The sequence below is a fragment of the Armigeres subalbatus genome, chromosome 3 (genome assembly GCF_024139115.2).
Source record: "Armigeres subalbatus isolate Guangzhou_Male chromosome 3, GZ_Asu_2, whole genome shotgun sequence".
NCBI classification, from domain to species: domain Eukaryota; kingdom Metazoa; phylum Arthropoda; class Insecta; order Diptera; family Culicidae; genus Armigeres; species Armigeres subalbatus.
This window is the reverse complement of record NC_085141.1, coordinates 8,112,178-8,127,879: the sequence shown is the minus strand read 5'-3', so window position 1 is coordinate 8,127,879 and position 15,702 is coordinate 8,112,178. Positions and strand designations below refer to the sequence as shown.

Genomic DNA, 15,702 nt, shown 5'->3' with positions numbered 1-15,702 from the left:
CTGGTCGATCTCCTCCTGGATTTCCTGGAGATCTGGAGCCGGTAGATGTATGTCCTGCGCGCGTGCTCCAAGGTTCATTACCTTATCACCAACGTTGTCTGCCTCATCACCAATCAGGTGCTCTTCGTAGTGCTGCCGCCACCTCATGCTCGTTCGTAATAAGGTTCCCTTTCATGCCCTTACACTTGTCAGGCTGTGGCACGTGACCCTTACGTGAACGGTTCAACTTGCTCCATCTCTTCGCGGTCTCGATCTTCCTGCTGGCGCATTTTCCTTCTGAAAATTGAGTTTTGTCTGTTCCGCGCTCGTATTGTGCCGCCCTCGTGCGGTATTGCAGCAATATCGCCCATGCTGTATTCTTCTCTTCCACTAACTGATTACATTCGGCGTCATGCCAGTCGTTCCTTTGATCCGGGTTCATCGTGCCTATGCTAAGCACCACAAATAGCATGTGCCGTATTTGAATGTGGACGATAGACCTTTGGGTCCATGGGTATATCTTAAGGCCTTACTTCAGGTTTTTTTTTGATGACTAAGGCCTTACTTCAGGAATTTTTTTGATAACCCAAAACATATACTGGGAAATACTTTCTATTCTAAGAACCGCAAAGAGCATGTAGCATATTTTAAAACTAGTTGATAAACCTTTGGTTACGGGTGTAGACTCTTGGGTCTTACTTCAAGGATGTCTTGTATAGCTAGTCTTATTAAGGACATTTCTCAATAGCTTAAAAATGCTTAAGAAGTTATATTATTATTTACAATATATTCTACTAAAAGAATAAATAAATCGCTGTCAAAGATAAACACATTTCTATCATTGCGTGTAAGTTCCGAAGAACTCTTCCGCGACAAGCGCCTCCAACGAGGTGAACCAAGCCAAACGGGCTTCTGCCGTGGATTTGGCCGAGGAAGCGGTGGCTTCCGTTATTTTCTCACCCGACACCAGCAAAGCCAGCAGGGTATTCAATTGTTCGAGCTCGGCTTCGTTGTTGGTTCGCGATGCTATGTTAGAGATGGCACTGTTCAGGACGCTCTGGCCAAGACGGCTGATGAATTCGTCGATTAAGATTCCGCTGAAAAAGTCAATCAGCGCATCGACTCCTGCGCGCGACGCGGAGTAGATGGACGAGATAATGCGGGTACGTTCGGTTTCCAGGTAGTTGATCGTGGCACCGCTGCCGATCGATGTCATGAGGAACGACACCAGGTATTCTTTATTTTGAGAACATGCTAACGAGTCGATCAGAACAGCTCTTTCGGCTTGGTTCTTAGAGGCCAACAAGCGCTCGTACAGCCAAACAAACTCAGTTTCACCGGTCTCCTCCAAGCCGTAGCAATATACTACGGTGGCAATATCAGGGTGCACTGGAACGTTGGCGGCAACTGCTGTCTTCAGTGCGGCTCCGCTGCGCTGAATACAATCCTGATTTCCGATACGGCATGCCCACGTAGTGATAGTTTGTTTGACGTATTTCTCCCTCACTGTTTCATCGGCGGAAACAGCGTCAACCTCTTGCGTAGAGTAGAGTGGTTGGATCAGTTGACTCACATAGTTGAGGAAATTGGGATAGGAGGCAGTTCCGCGGAGTTTGTTATTGAAATAGGTCAGAACGGTGCCAGCTGCTGCCCACGGAGGGTAGGCAGTTTCTTGTTTCAAATAGTTCAAAAGTTCCAAAGGCACGGCCAGATCTAGACGTTCCGCTCTAGCAAGATTGTACGCGTCGTTGATTAGCTGGGCGCGATTTTGAACGTTAATTGATGAAGGGTTTTCCTGAAGAGCTGCAATGATCAATTGCCAGTTCTGCGAATCGTAATTTACTCGATAGTAGCCGGTTTGTTGCTTGTTGAAGATGACCCAATCGTCGGCTGGTATCGTCGTTGTCAACTTGGCTGCCTTGGTGGACAACCACTCGAAGCTCAAAGTATCGAAATCTGCCTCAGACTTCGATGCGTAGTTGAACGGAACATGGTAGACGTGAGTATTCGGCAATTGACGGTCACTGTAGAATCGTTCTTGGGAAACATAAATATCTCCAGATGTGTAGTCTCGACGCACGGTCAACAGCGGGAAGCCTGCTACAGTTGTCCACGAATCCATCACTTCTTTGACGTTGAAAGATCTTGGTAGGACGTCCTTTCCTGTAACTGCAAGTTCTAGTCCTTCGTACAAATGATCGGCAATGGCACTGTCCAATTCTCTACTGTTGAAGTAGGACACCAGTCCTTCCCTGAAGTTATCATCTCCAAATGCGACACGGAACATGTTCAAGACACTTCCGGCTGTAGGAATAGATTGATGATTAGAATACAAATCATGTTGAATCAATGGGAATTATTCCTTACACTTATCGTAAGCAACGGTGTCAAACAGGGCGGCAATCTCGCTAGGGGTGGCCGCATTCCAGGTCATCGGCCGAACGGATTCGCTGGCGTCCGCCGAGAAGGCATTCTGAATCACCTCCACGCCCCACAGGTCCCAATAGTTGGCCTCCGGATAGGCCAGCTGTGCCGCGTAGTACTCGTAAACGGTGGCGAAGCCTTCGTTCAACCAGATGTGGTCCCACCAGTCGGGGCTAACAAGGTTGCCGAACCACTGATGGGCGAATTCGTGCGCGATGATAGTGACGACATTCTTCTTGTTGCGATAGGTGTTTATCGATGGGTTGAATAACAGGACGGGCTCACTGGAATTAGACGATGTGTCAGATAGTGTGGCTTCGATAGGCTGTTCGAAGAAAACCCAAGTGCAATATAATCTTATCGAAGAAGATAATGGGATTGTTCAGAGTCTGTCTATAAGTCGCGTATGTTTCTTTTTTATCTAGACCATATGGGCAATAAAAGTGCTTTGTAATGGGATACGTTACTGATTTTAACTAGGATTTAGTGCAGTTGTAGTGCATGACCAACATTGCATAGCTGTCTATATGTCCTAAAAGACAAATACTAAGATATGGGTCAATTTCATGTTTGGGGGAAAAATATGAACATTGAAGCCAATAGGAGGTGCAATAACACCATTTCAGAAAAACTTCTCCTTTTTTGAACAAATCTGAGGATTTTTTAATTTTATTCATATTAATATTTAGTTTTCAGTTTTAATTTTTTCGTCTCAGAGACGAAAAAGGCTAACCTAAAAAAATGGTGACGTGACACGTTACATTTATTTCCGCAGAAATATGTCTGTAAAATATTGCGTTTTATCATGCGTGCTAACAGCTGAACAAACCCATGACAAAAAGAAAGGCAAAACCCTTATTAATCCACCTAGCGGTGATGATGCGTTCTCGTTGTGAAACATATAAGAAAAGTCTAAAATAACACTTATATGGGATAGATATATTTTTTTACATTTGTTTACACGCATTGTACAATTTTCTGCCGAACGCAACTTGTTGCAAACAAATCGAATGAGCACAAGAGCCAAAACAGTGATTTTTTCTATACAGGTTTTGAAAATAATATGTTTGCCATAACTTTAGATTCTATAGTGCAACGGTTCTCAACCTTTTTTTTTCTAGAGGTACCCATTCGAGCTTTTACATTCATTGGGGTACCGCCTATTAACAGAATATGTGGCACTCCAGAACGATTTTCGCTGTTCTGTGAAGCTTTCTAATTCAAATTAAGTTTACATATACTTAGACTTTTGGAGGCCTCCGAGCCTATTAAAAGGAGGCCTCCGAGCCTCTTGAAAGGCTTCCAAGCCTCTCGGTAGGCGGTTTGGAGCCTCTTGAAAGGAGGTTTCCATGTCTTTTGGAAAGAGCCTTCCGAACCTCTTGATATTAGGCTTGCAGGCATTTTGAAAGGAGGCTTCCAAGCATCGTGAAAGAAGGCTTACAAGAATCTTGAAAGGAAGCTTCCGAGCTTCCTGAAAGATGGCTTGCGAGCCTCTTGAAAGGAGGCTTCCGAGCCTCTTCAAAGTAGGCTTGCAAGCATTTTGAAAGGAGGCTTCCAAGCATCGTGAAAGAAGGCTTACAAGAATCTTGAAAGGAAGCTTCCGAGCTTCCTGAAAGATGGCTTGCGAGCCTCTTGAAAGGAGGCTTCCGAGCCTCTTGAAAGTAGGCTTCCGAGCTTCTTGAAAGTAGGCTTCCGAAGCTTTGGAAAGGAGGCTTCCGAGATTCGTGAAAGGAGGCTTCCGAGCCTCTTGAAAGGAGGATTCCGAGCCTCTTGAAAGGAGGCTTCCCAGCCTCTTGAAAGGAGGCTTCCGAGCCTCTTGAAAGGAGGCTTCCGAGCCTCTTGAAAGGAGGCTTCGAACCCTCTGGAAAGGAAGCGTCCAGAACCTCTTTAAAGGAGGCTTCCGAGCCTCTTGAAAGGAGGCTTCCTAACCGCTTGAAAGGAGGCTTCCTAACCGCTTGAAAGGAGGCTTCCGAACCTCTTGAAAGGAGGCTTCCGAGCCTCTTGAAAGGAGGCTTCCGAGCCTCTTGAGGGGGGCTTCCGAGCCTCTTGAGCTTGTTGAAAGGAGGCTTCCGAACCTCTTGAAAGTAGGCTTCCGAGCGATTTTAAAGGAGGTATCCGAGCCTCTTGAAAGCGGACTTCGAGCCTCTTGAAAGCGGACTTCGAGCCTCTTGAAAGGAGGCTTCCGAGCCTTTTGAAAGGAGGTTTCCGAGCCTTTTGAAAGGAGGCTTCCGAATCTCTTGAATAGTGGCTGGAAGCAGATTCCGAATGGAATCCCAACCGAATTCCGGATGGAACCCTAGTCGGATTCCGGATGGAATCCTAGTCGGATTCCAGATGGAATCCTAACCGGATTCCGGATGGAATCCTAACCGGATTGCGGATGGAATCCTAACCGGATTGCGGATGGAATCCCAACCGGATTCCGAATGGAACCCCAACCGGATTCCGAATGAAATCCTAATTGAATCTGGTTGGGATTCCATTCGATTCCGAATGGCATCCCAACCGGATTCCGGATGGAATCCCAACCGGATTCCGGAATGGAATCCCAACCAGATTCCGAATGGAATCCCAACCGAATTCCGGATGGAACCCTAGTCGGATTCCGGATGGAATCCTAGTCGGATTCCAGATGGAATCCTAGTCGATTTCGGATGGAATCCTAGTCGGATTCCAGATGGAACTTAGTCGGATTCCGGATGGAATCCTACTCGGATTCCGGATGGAATCCCACTCGGATTCCAGATGGAATCCTAACAGGATTCCGGATGGAATTTTAACCGCATTCCGGATGGAATTTTAACCGTATTCCGGATGGAATCAACCGATTCCGGATGGAATCCAAACCGGATTGTGGATGGAATCCAAACCGGATTCCGGATGGAATCATAACCGGATTCCGGATGGAATCCTAAGTGGATTCCGGATGGAATCCTGTTCGGATTCCGGATGGAATCCTCACAGGATTCCGGATGGAATCCTCACAGGATTCCGGATGGAATCCTCACAGGATTCCGGATGGAATCCTCACAGGATTCCGGATGGAATCCTCACAGGATTCCGGATGGAATCCTCACAGGATTCTGGAGGGAATCCTCACAGGATTCTGGAGGGAATCCTAACCAGATTCTGGAGGGAATCCTAACCGGATTCCGGAGGGAATCCTAACCGGATTCCGGAGGGAATCCTAACCGGATTCCGGAGGGAATCCCAACCGGATTCCGGATGGAATCCTAACCGGATTCCGGATGGAATCCTAACCGACTTCCGGATGGAATCTTAACCGGACTCCAGATGGAATCCTAACCGATTCCCGATGGAACCCTAACCGGATTCCGGATGGAATCCTAACCGGATTCCGGATGGAATCCTAACCGGATTCCGGATGGAATCCTAACCGGATTCTGGATGGAATCCCTAACCGGATGCCGGATTGAATCCTAACCGGATTCCGGAGGGAATCCTAACCGGTTTGCGGATGGAATCCCAACCTGATTCCGGATGGAATCCCAACCGATTCTGGATTGAATCCCGCACGGATTCCGGCTGGAATTCCCATCGGATTTCGGATGGAATCCCCACCGGATTCCGGATGGAATCCCCACCGGATTCCGGATGGAATCCCCACCGGATTCCGGATGGAATCCCCACCGGATTCCGGATGGAATCGCCACCGGATTCCGGATGGAATCCCCACCGGATTCCGGATGGAATCCCCACCGGATTCCGGATGGAATCCCCACCGGATTCCGGATGGAATCCATACCGGATTCGGGATGGAATCCCTACCGGATTCCGGATGGAATCCCAACCGGATTCCGGATGGAATCTCAACAGGATGTGAATCCTAATCGGATTCCGGATGAAATCCTGGTCGGATTCAGGATGGAGTTCTGGTCGGATTCCGGATGGAATCCTACTCGGATTCCGGATGGAATCCTACTCGGATTCCGGATGGAATCCCACTCGGATTCCAGATGGAATCCTAACAGGATTCCGGATGGAATTTTAACCGCATTCCGGATGGAATTTTAACCGTATTCCGGATGGAATCCTAAAGGGATTCCGGATGGAATCCCAATCGGATTCCGGATGGAATCCCAATCGGATTCCGGATGGAATCCCAATCGGATTCCGGATGGAATCTCAATCGGATTCCGGATGGAATCCCAATTGGATTCCGGATGGAATCCCAATTGGATTCCGGATGGAATCCCAACCGGATTCCGGATGGAAACCCAACCCGATTCCGAAAGGAATCCCAACCGGATTCAGAATGAAATCCCAATCGGATTTCGGATGGAATCCTAGTCGGATTCCGGATGGAATCCTAGTCGGAATCCGGATGGAATCCTAGTCGGATTCCGGATGGAGTCCTAGTCGGATTCCGGATGGAATCCTAGTCAGATTCCGGATGGAATTCTAGTCGGATTCCGGATGGAATCCCAACCGGATTCCGGATGGAATGCCAACCGGATTCCGGATGGAATGCCAACCGGATTCCGGATGGAATGCCAACCGGATTCCGGATGGAATGCCAACCGGATTCCGGATGGAATGCCAACCGGATTCCGGATGGAATGTCAACCGGATTCCGGATGGAATCCCAACCGGATTCCGGATGGAATCCCAACCGGATTCCGGATGGAATCCCAACCGGATTCCGGATGGAATCCCAACCGGATTCCGGATGGAATCCCAACCGGATTCCGGATGGAATCCCAACCGGATTCCGGATGGAATCCCAACCGGATTCCGGATGGAATCCTAGCCGGATTCCGGATGGAATCTTAACCGGATTTCGTTTGCAATCCTAACCGGATTCCAGATGGAATCCTAACCGGATCCCGGTCCGATTTTTGGCTTCCGAGCCTCTTGAAGGGGGCTTCCGAGCCTCTTGAGCTTGTTGAAAGGAGGCTTCCGAACCTCTTGAAAGTAGGCTTCCGAGCGATTTTTGAAAGCGGACTTCGAGCCTCTTGAAATGAGACTTCCGAGCCTCTTGAAATGAGACTTCCGAGCCTCTTGAAAGGAGGCTTCCGAGCCTTTTGAAAGGAGGCTTCCGAACCTCTTGAATAGTGGCTGGAATCGGATTCCGGATAGAATCCCAACCGGATTCCGGATGGAATCCCAACCGGATTCCGGATGGAATCCCAACCGGATTCTGGATGGCATCCCAACCTGATTCCGGATGGAATACCAACCGGATTTCTAATGGCATCCCAACCGGATTTCGGATGGAATCCCAACCGGATTCCGAATGGAACCCCAACCGGATTCCGAATGAAATCCTAACCGGAATCCGGTTGGGATTCCATTCGGATTCCGAATGGCATCCCAACCGGATTCCGGATGGAATCCCAACCGGATTCCGAATGGAATCCCAACCAGATTCCGAATGGAATCCCAACCGGATTCCGAATGGAACCCTAGTCGGATTTCGGATAGAATCCTAGTCGGATTCCAGATGGAATCCTTGTCGGATTCCGGATGGATTCCTAGTCGGATTCCGGATCGAATCCTAGTCGGATTCCAGATGGAATCCTAGTCGGATTCCAGATGGAATCCTAGTCGGATTCCGGATAGAATCCCACTCGGATTCCGGATGGAATCCCACTCGGATTCCGGATGGAATCCCACTCGGATTCCGAATGGAATCCTAACAGGATTACGAATGGAATTTTAACCGCATTCCGGATGGAATTTTAACCGCATTCCGGATGGAATTTTAACCGCATTCCGGATGGAATTTTAACCGTATTCCGGATGAAATCTTACTCGGATTCCGGATGGAATCCTACTCGGATTCCGGATGGAATCTAACCGATTCCGGATGAAATCCTAACCGGATTCCGGAGGGAAATCCTAACCGGACTCCGGATGGAATCCTAACCGGATTCCGGAGGGAAATCCTAACCGGATTCCGGATGGAATCCTAACCGGATTCCGGATGGAATCCTAACCGGATTCCGGATTCCAGATTTCGGATGGAATCCTAACCGGATTCCGGATTCCGGATGGAATCCTAACCGGATTCCGGATGGAATCCTAACCGGATTCCGGATGGAATCCTAACCGGATTCTGGATGGAATCCTAACCGGATTCCGGATGGAATCCTAACCGGATTCCGGATGGAATCCTAACCGGATTCCGGATGGAATCCTAACCGGATTCCGGATGGAATCCTAACCGGATTCCGGATGGAATCCCAACCGGATTCCGGATGGAATCCCAACAGGATGTGAATCCTAATCGGATTCCGGATGAAATCCTAGTCGGATTCCGGATGGAATCCTAATCGGATTCCGGATGGCATCCTAACCGGATTCCGGATGGAATCCCAACCGGATTCCGAATGGAATCCCAACCGGATTCCGGATGGAATCCCAACCGGATTCCGGATGGAATCCCAACCGGATTCCGGATGGAATCCCAATTGGATCCCGGATGGAATCACAACCGGAGTCCGGATGGAATCCCAACCGGATTCCGGATGGAATCCCAACCGGATTCCAGATGGAATCCCAACCGGATTCCGGATGGAATCCCAACAGGATTTGAATCCTAGTCGGATTCCGGATGGAATCCTAGTCGGATTCTGGATTGAGTCCTAGTCGGATTCCGGATGGAGTCCTAGTCGGATTCCGGATGGAGTCCTAGTCGGATTCCGGATGGAATCCTAGTCAGATTCCGGATGGAATTCTAGTCGGATACCGGATGGAATCCAACCGATTCCGGATGGAATGCCAGCCGGATTCCGGATAGAATGCCAACCGGATTCCGGATGGAATGCCAACCGGATTCCGGATGGAATGTCAACCGGATTCCGGATGGAATCCCAACCGGATTCCGGATGGAATCCCAACCGATTCCGGATGGAATCCCAACCGGATTCCGGATGGAATCCCAACCGATTCCGGATGGAATCCCAACCAGATTCCGGATGGAATCCCAACCGGATTCCGGATGGAATCCCAACCGGATTCCGGATGGAATCCCAACCGGATTCCGGATGGAATCCCAACCGGATTCCGGATGGAATCCTAACCGGTTTCCGGATGGAATCTTAACCGGATTTCGTATGCAATCCTAACCGGATTCCAGATGGAATCCTAACCGGATCCCGGTCTGATGTTTGTACATGCATTTGTGATACCAGTTCCAGCATACGAGTTTATATGCCGATCTCGAATTGTAATTATTGTTCAATCTGCTTCTTGCTTTGGTCTTCATCTGAACATGTGTTGAAAATCCTCTCTCGCATAAGTAAGAAGAATCAAACGGTATTGTATTAGAGTCTCCAAAGCTTGGAACACTGATATAGAATACGCTTCGTATAGTCCACGCCAAAACTGGGTCAAGTTTTTTTTTCACTGAATAAATCGCAAGATGATGAACCAAACCGCCATTTTGCCAAATCCAAATATTCATTCTGAGTTAGCCACGTTCAATTTAAACAAAAATGAACTTCGAACTAAGGAAGCATCTTCTAGAGCCGGCTCAGGAAAATATCGATCAAACTATTGCCCCAGTGAGTCAAATGCACAATTCATCACACATTCTCATATTCCAGAAACTTACTTTGCTTTGTCATTTTTTAACCTTTGCTGGTAAATTGTCTCTGAACTGAATCAGATTGGCCCTGTAAGCGATCTTCTTCATTGAGACTGACAAACAACAAATGTCTATCAAAGTTATCAAAAAAAAAATCATCCCTCAATTTAAAAACGAGAATATTGCCTTATGATAACCAACAAAACGGAAGTATAGAAAAAAGTACCTCGTAATCATTTATTTTTTAGTTTTTTATACAAACATGTGTTGAGAGCTTCAGATTTGATTCACAATTATGATAACAGTATCCAGCTCTTTTTGTAATTGTTGCAGAAGTGTCTTAAAGCAAGGAAATTTCGGTGAATCATATATAGTGAACACCTTTGGCATGTCGAGCAAGCTTTTTCTTCTCTGAAATCCTGATTTTGATTCAAGCATGGTGCACCATCAGTACGAACTTTTTCCCACTGCTTGCCACCAGATTCAAGTATTTATTGCAGGAGCTTTTGGTTGTAGTTTTCGAATCACTACAGAAAAGAAACTCTTCTTTCAAATCTCCTGAATGAATAGACATTTGTACAAAAAATATAGCCTTTTCGTTAGACCTTGGTGTACGAGAAAGGCAAAAGTGTTCATTATAGTCAAACCTCAAAAAGGATGAATTCGTTGCAAAGGTTTCACGCCTTCCTCGGTAAGGTCTCGCTAGGGGGATCGTGTATCACCACCGGTTGGGAAACACTGACTAGGCAAACCTGCCCGATCTTGCTCAGGTTGTTTTTTTTTCGGTGGCTTGGTTGCTTTCTTCGGAACCTAGCAAACGTCGTAATTTGACAATTTGAATTTTGACAATTTCCAACTATCCCCGTCAAATTTATCAAATCTTAGTATACAGAAACACAACAAACACGAATCGAATAAAGAGAAAATATTGCAAATCGGTCCATTCGTTCGTGAGTCATATTATATTGCCTCAAAGGAAATGCAATTTTTCAAAAAAAAAATTAGAGGATGATCCAAACTCACTCGCGATACTACTTTCAAATTACCAAGTGATAAAAACTCGCCAGCGATTAAGAGTCGTTTGAAAATCGTATCTTGATTTGAAGCATTTACCGTTACATTTTGAATTCTTTTTCCTTACTACCATGAAACCATAACCTCAAATAGAAGAAATAACGGGACTGTTGACAATTGGCTGGTATCAGTAAAGATTATTGTTTGAATGATTCTGGGTTTATTATCGTTTGAGTACAAAATTTGAGAGATTGTCGCCGGCGACAACTCGCTTACTGTTTTCATGTGAAAAAATTTCACATGAAAATTGCAATCATTCTCGTCTGATAATGATTCAGCACAACACTGAATAGATAGATAGATATACGTGCTAGTTTTAAATGCAAGGAGCAATAACCATAGTTCATTTCCTTCTTGTATTATCTTTCTTGAGTGGAACCACAAGCTCAAGTACTGATCAATTGAGGTTAACCAACCATAATTAAGAAAGTTGTTGAAGAACGACAGCGCATGTGACGTATTATCAAAGCAGAAATATCCAGAATTGATAAATTCATTTTGAGAATTTATGATCATGTCTTTGTGTGCGCATGTACTTGCCAAGCCTTTTTTAAACAATGGCCACGTTTGTAGTCACCAATAAATAAAGATACGACAACGATGTCTCGACTTAATTGCATACATGAAACTACATCTAATCTTCACATCTTAATGGTTTGTATTTATAGAAGGAAATTCCTTAAAGTCGAACAATTAACAATCTTCTACTCGAAGAAAAGTTTTATTGAGATTGGTCATGAACCCGGATGTGACCAGAAAGCTGTTGTTTTTTGGACCCATAACTGTTTAGGTTATCAGAAATACATGACATACGAAGATGTGTTTCTAACTAACTAACTTCTAATACACCCCATATTCTCCGAAAAGCACACCAAGTTCTTCAAGTTCCCGGAAAATCACACATTCCACCTACTTACCCATACGCAACCAGACCCCAGTTCTCCATGGCACCGGATCCGCGATCCGGAATCGCAATCTGCGTCATCTTGGGCATGTATTTGGTGTACTCCACACCGGTGTAGGCACTGAGGGCGTTCAAAATGTCCACCCCAGCCTGCAGGCCCAGTTCAGTTTCTTCGTACACGTTCGGTCGGGCGTAAACCGTCTGATAGCCATCGGTGCGAATACTGAAGTCCGTCACAGCGAACGCCACCAGGTAGGTGGACATTTTGGTCGATTTCTGGAAAGTTGTCGTGACCAGGGTCAGGTCGTCGACATCGGGCACCAGTTCACCTTCCTGGGGCATGTTGGACACGGCATGGTAATCCTTGGAGTGAGTTATGGAAATCGTGAACGTGGCCTTCAGTTTGGGTTCGTCGTAGCAGGGGAACGCCGATCGAGCATGGGTTGGTTCGAACTTGCTCGAAGCTAGATAGTGAGTTGTGCCTTCGTCATCGCGGTAGGATGATGCAAAGAAACCTTGGTTGTTGTTGTCTTGTAACTGTCCAATGTATTCAATTTGCACCATGTAAGTTCCAGGTTCCAATATCGAGCTGTGCTTGATGGCAAGATGTTCCGTGCCGACAGCTGTGTCAAATTCAGGAGAACCGAGTTCAGTTTGAATTTCTCCAGAAATTGAGTACAGCGTGATTTTCCATACAGATAGACCACGGTTTAAAATCGTAACCGTATCCGTAGACTCGAGAACATCAAAGAAAATCTCAACCGTTCCTTGAAATTCCCGGTCGTTGTTATGTATCGCAGTCTTCAGGTGCAAGTTGTAGTGGGACGGAACCGTGACCGTTGGCAGCCTGTAGGATTCGTCAACAGTTTGGTACAGGTCGATTTGGGCTTCCTCTTCTACCACTCCATCCAGTGCGCGCCATTGCGGACGATCAGCTGCAACCGACAGCACCAGAGCGCATAAAAACGCTTCTTTCAAAACCATCCTTCTCCTTTCCAAGAAAAGGATAAGTACCACTAGAATGTAACGACTAAACTAAATCCTCAAACACTCATTCGCGACTATTTATTGCACAATTTTACAATCTCATGAATCGATTGATAAGATATCCCAATATGTGCTGTAGACGCGTCTAAAAATGAGGCGCGGGCTTTTGGATGCACGAAATAACAGTTATCTGGTCGGAAGCTACTGATTCGTTTATTTCGGCCAGCTATCTGGTAAATTTTTCCAGTATAACCTCATACTTGACATTGTCTTCAAGTGATATCGATTAACAGCTCGACAATTATATGAGTCTATTTTTAGAAATTTTAACTGTTAATCTATTTTGAGTTTGTTCACAATACAATTGTTATATTTTAACTTTTTCATTTTCTGAAATGTTTGTTACTATTACACATATGTTATGTGCTATGAGACAATCATCACATAACATATGTGTAACTTGGGTAGCAAAAGTTGTACCCTTATAACACTTTTTATTTGATATACGGAACATCGAAACGTCAGAAGATAGTATAACAGTATTTGATCTAACAAGGGGTCACGCGACTTATATTGTATATCTAAATACGACTCGCGTTGGAATTATACAAAAGATTGTCCCGTTGGGGTTGGGTGTTCAGGAGCTGAAATTGTTTTTTTATAATTAATTGGAGATTGGGGAAAACAATATTAAAGTAGAAAAGAAAGGAGTTAAAGGCATGTAACTGATTTAATATTGTATTGATATTGATTCGACAAACTCGAACAAAATCCATTCTTACGCCGCGCTCGGGCTGTTAACTAGTAAACGATGAATTTGTTTGGTGTTTGGTTGAAATTTAGCGCACACATAATCATTCTCCACGCGAACTACTAATAAAATATGTCCAAATAAACTTTATGTGTGGTCTCGAATTAGCAATTATTTAATTTATGTGTGGTTCTATATCGATTATATTAGGTTGGAGCTATTGCAAAAATTTATAACGGTGACACATATATCTTATATAGATATTTTTGGCAGTGTGGCATCGCACCCAGTTTGACTTTTTTCTAACATGTATGTAACTGACTTTTTGTCTTTCAAAAGTCTTCTATACTATGTTTCCTTAAACTATTAATAACAATAAGTAAAGTTTCATTTATCGGATTATTTTGAAGAAAGGTGATGCCTCACCTAGATTTACCCTCAGTTAAATGTTCAATGCACAGTTTTGGTGTTTTCTGTTTCCTTTTTACATGTCGTTGAAGTTGCTCTACTTTTGGTAAAAAGTAATCGGAATACTATCAACCCAAAAGCAATGTTCTAATAATGAAAAGAATGCCATGAAAAGAGATAACATTAATATCGTACATCGTAATAACCTATTCAGATTACGTACTTTATGGCATGATAAAGATTATCTTGGATTCAATCTTGAATCATCACATTTTCATTTAATATGATATCCAAATTGGAAACACCTCACAGTTGCGATGCTGTCCTGCATTATGAAAAGCGAGCTTGCTTTCGTACGATTGATAATTTATAATGTTGCCTCTAATCTATCTAGGTATTTTGTAATTGTTGCGCATCGTAGACAAACATTGGAGTATCCCTCGTCATCCTTACGAAAAAACCGAAGACTGCGTATATAAAGATTCGTTCCCAATGTAGAACAGTTCTAAGGAATATACTTTTCTACACATGTTGAATAAAATCTACATTTTTACCATGCTGACTCAAAAATATTATATCAATTTCAGAGGAATTTTATTTTCGTATGATAAATAAGTTAAAATGAATAAAAGACGAACATTTCATCAAAAAGCGCCTGAAAATAGAAGTTTATTCTACAAATAAATCAAATTAGATTTCATCAAATATAAATTGGTTAGTAACAGCATAGGAGAGACTTTCTTTTGGATACAATCCGTCATTTTTAAAAATAATGCAAAAAATTAATGATAGAAAAATAAATATCATTATACTTCAGCTACAGATCTTGCTCTTTGTAGTCTTGGAAAAAAGTGTTATAATTTTCTGATCATATGGTATTTGTGTACACTTGAAAATGACAGAACGATGTTCCCGTTCCCAATTATAACAGTTTTGGCTCATCAAAAGGGGGTCAACTTTTGGATTGGATTTTGTTCGAAGATCCACTTATGTTATGTGCAATCATACCAATCGAAAATTTCGTTTTATAAACCTATCCCGGTACTAGTCACGTTTGCTTCCAAAGGTCTGCAAAGGTCGATCTCCATAGACGTACAAATCCTGTCAGTGATGTCAGATGTAACATGGCATAGTACGAAATCGTATGCTTAACTAACAAAGCGGTGAATATAGCGCCTCATATCCATCATTATTGTAACAAAAAGTTGTATCGAAAGACTATCACTTTGCCCCAACTGATAAGTATAATATACTAATATTTTTGTCATCAAGGAAATCAAACAAATGTTTATCTCAACAGAATATAGTATATCATTTGAAGAATATGCAGGAGTTTGAATCTCTGCACTCCAGAATTATCGTTTTGAAACGCGCTCTACCCTACTCCATGTGTGAAAGAGAATGAGTCATGCAGTTTGCGAAAGCAGTTAGAACGTTCCTACCCGACCTACTAAAACCATAATCTGTTGAGCTGCTGTGTTTACTCCCGAGCAAAGCTTGAGAGCAAATCGATAACTTGTTTTGATGTTGTGAAATCGCCGAATATGATTACCAAATTTTATATCTTTTTGGTCGTTTTAATGGTTAAAATAACAAAACGTATAGCAAAAAAATCTTATTGTG

General features: G+C 44.3%; 2 protein-coding genes across 2 annotated transcripts in view; one reads left to right on the top strand and one right to left on the bottom strand.

Annotated features, from left to right (window-relative positions):
* Positions 1–15,702, top strand: part of LOC134225588 (small ribosomal subunit protein uS12m) — a 124,454-nt gene that overhangs the window by 71,101 nt on the left and 37,651 nt on the right. The window lies entirely within an intron of this gene.
* Positions 747–15,702, bottom strand: part of LOC134227480 (uncharacterized) — a 35,323-nt gene continuing 20,367 nt past the window's right edge. The window contains exons 3-5 of the mRNA XM_062709002.1: positions 11,947–12,963; positions 2,347–2,687; positions 747–2,283 (exon numbers count right to left, since the gene is read on the bottom strand). Of these exons, the coding sequence (XP_062564986.1) occupies positions 818–2,283; positions 2,347–2,687; positions 11,947–12,963 (2,824 nt within the window). The 3' untranslated portion in view covers positions 747–817. The remainder of the gene's footprint in view (positions 2,284–2,346; positions 2,688–11,946; positions 12,964–15,702) is intronic.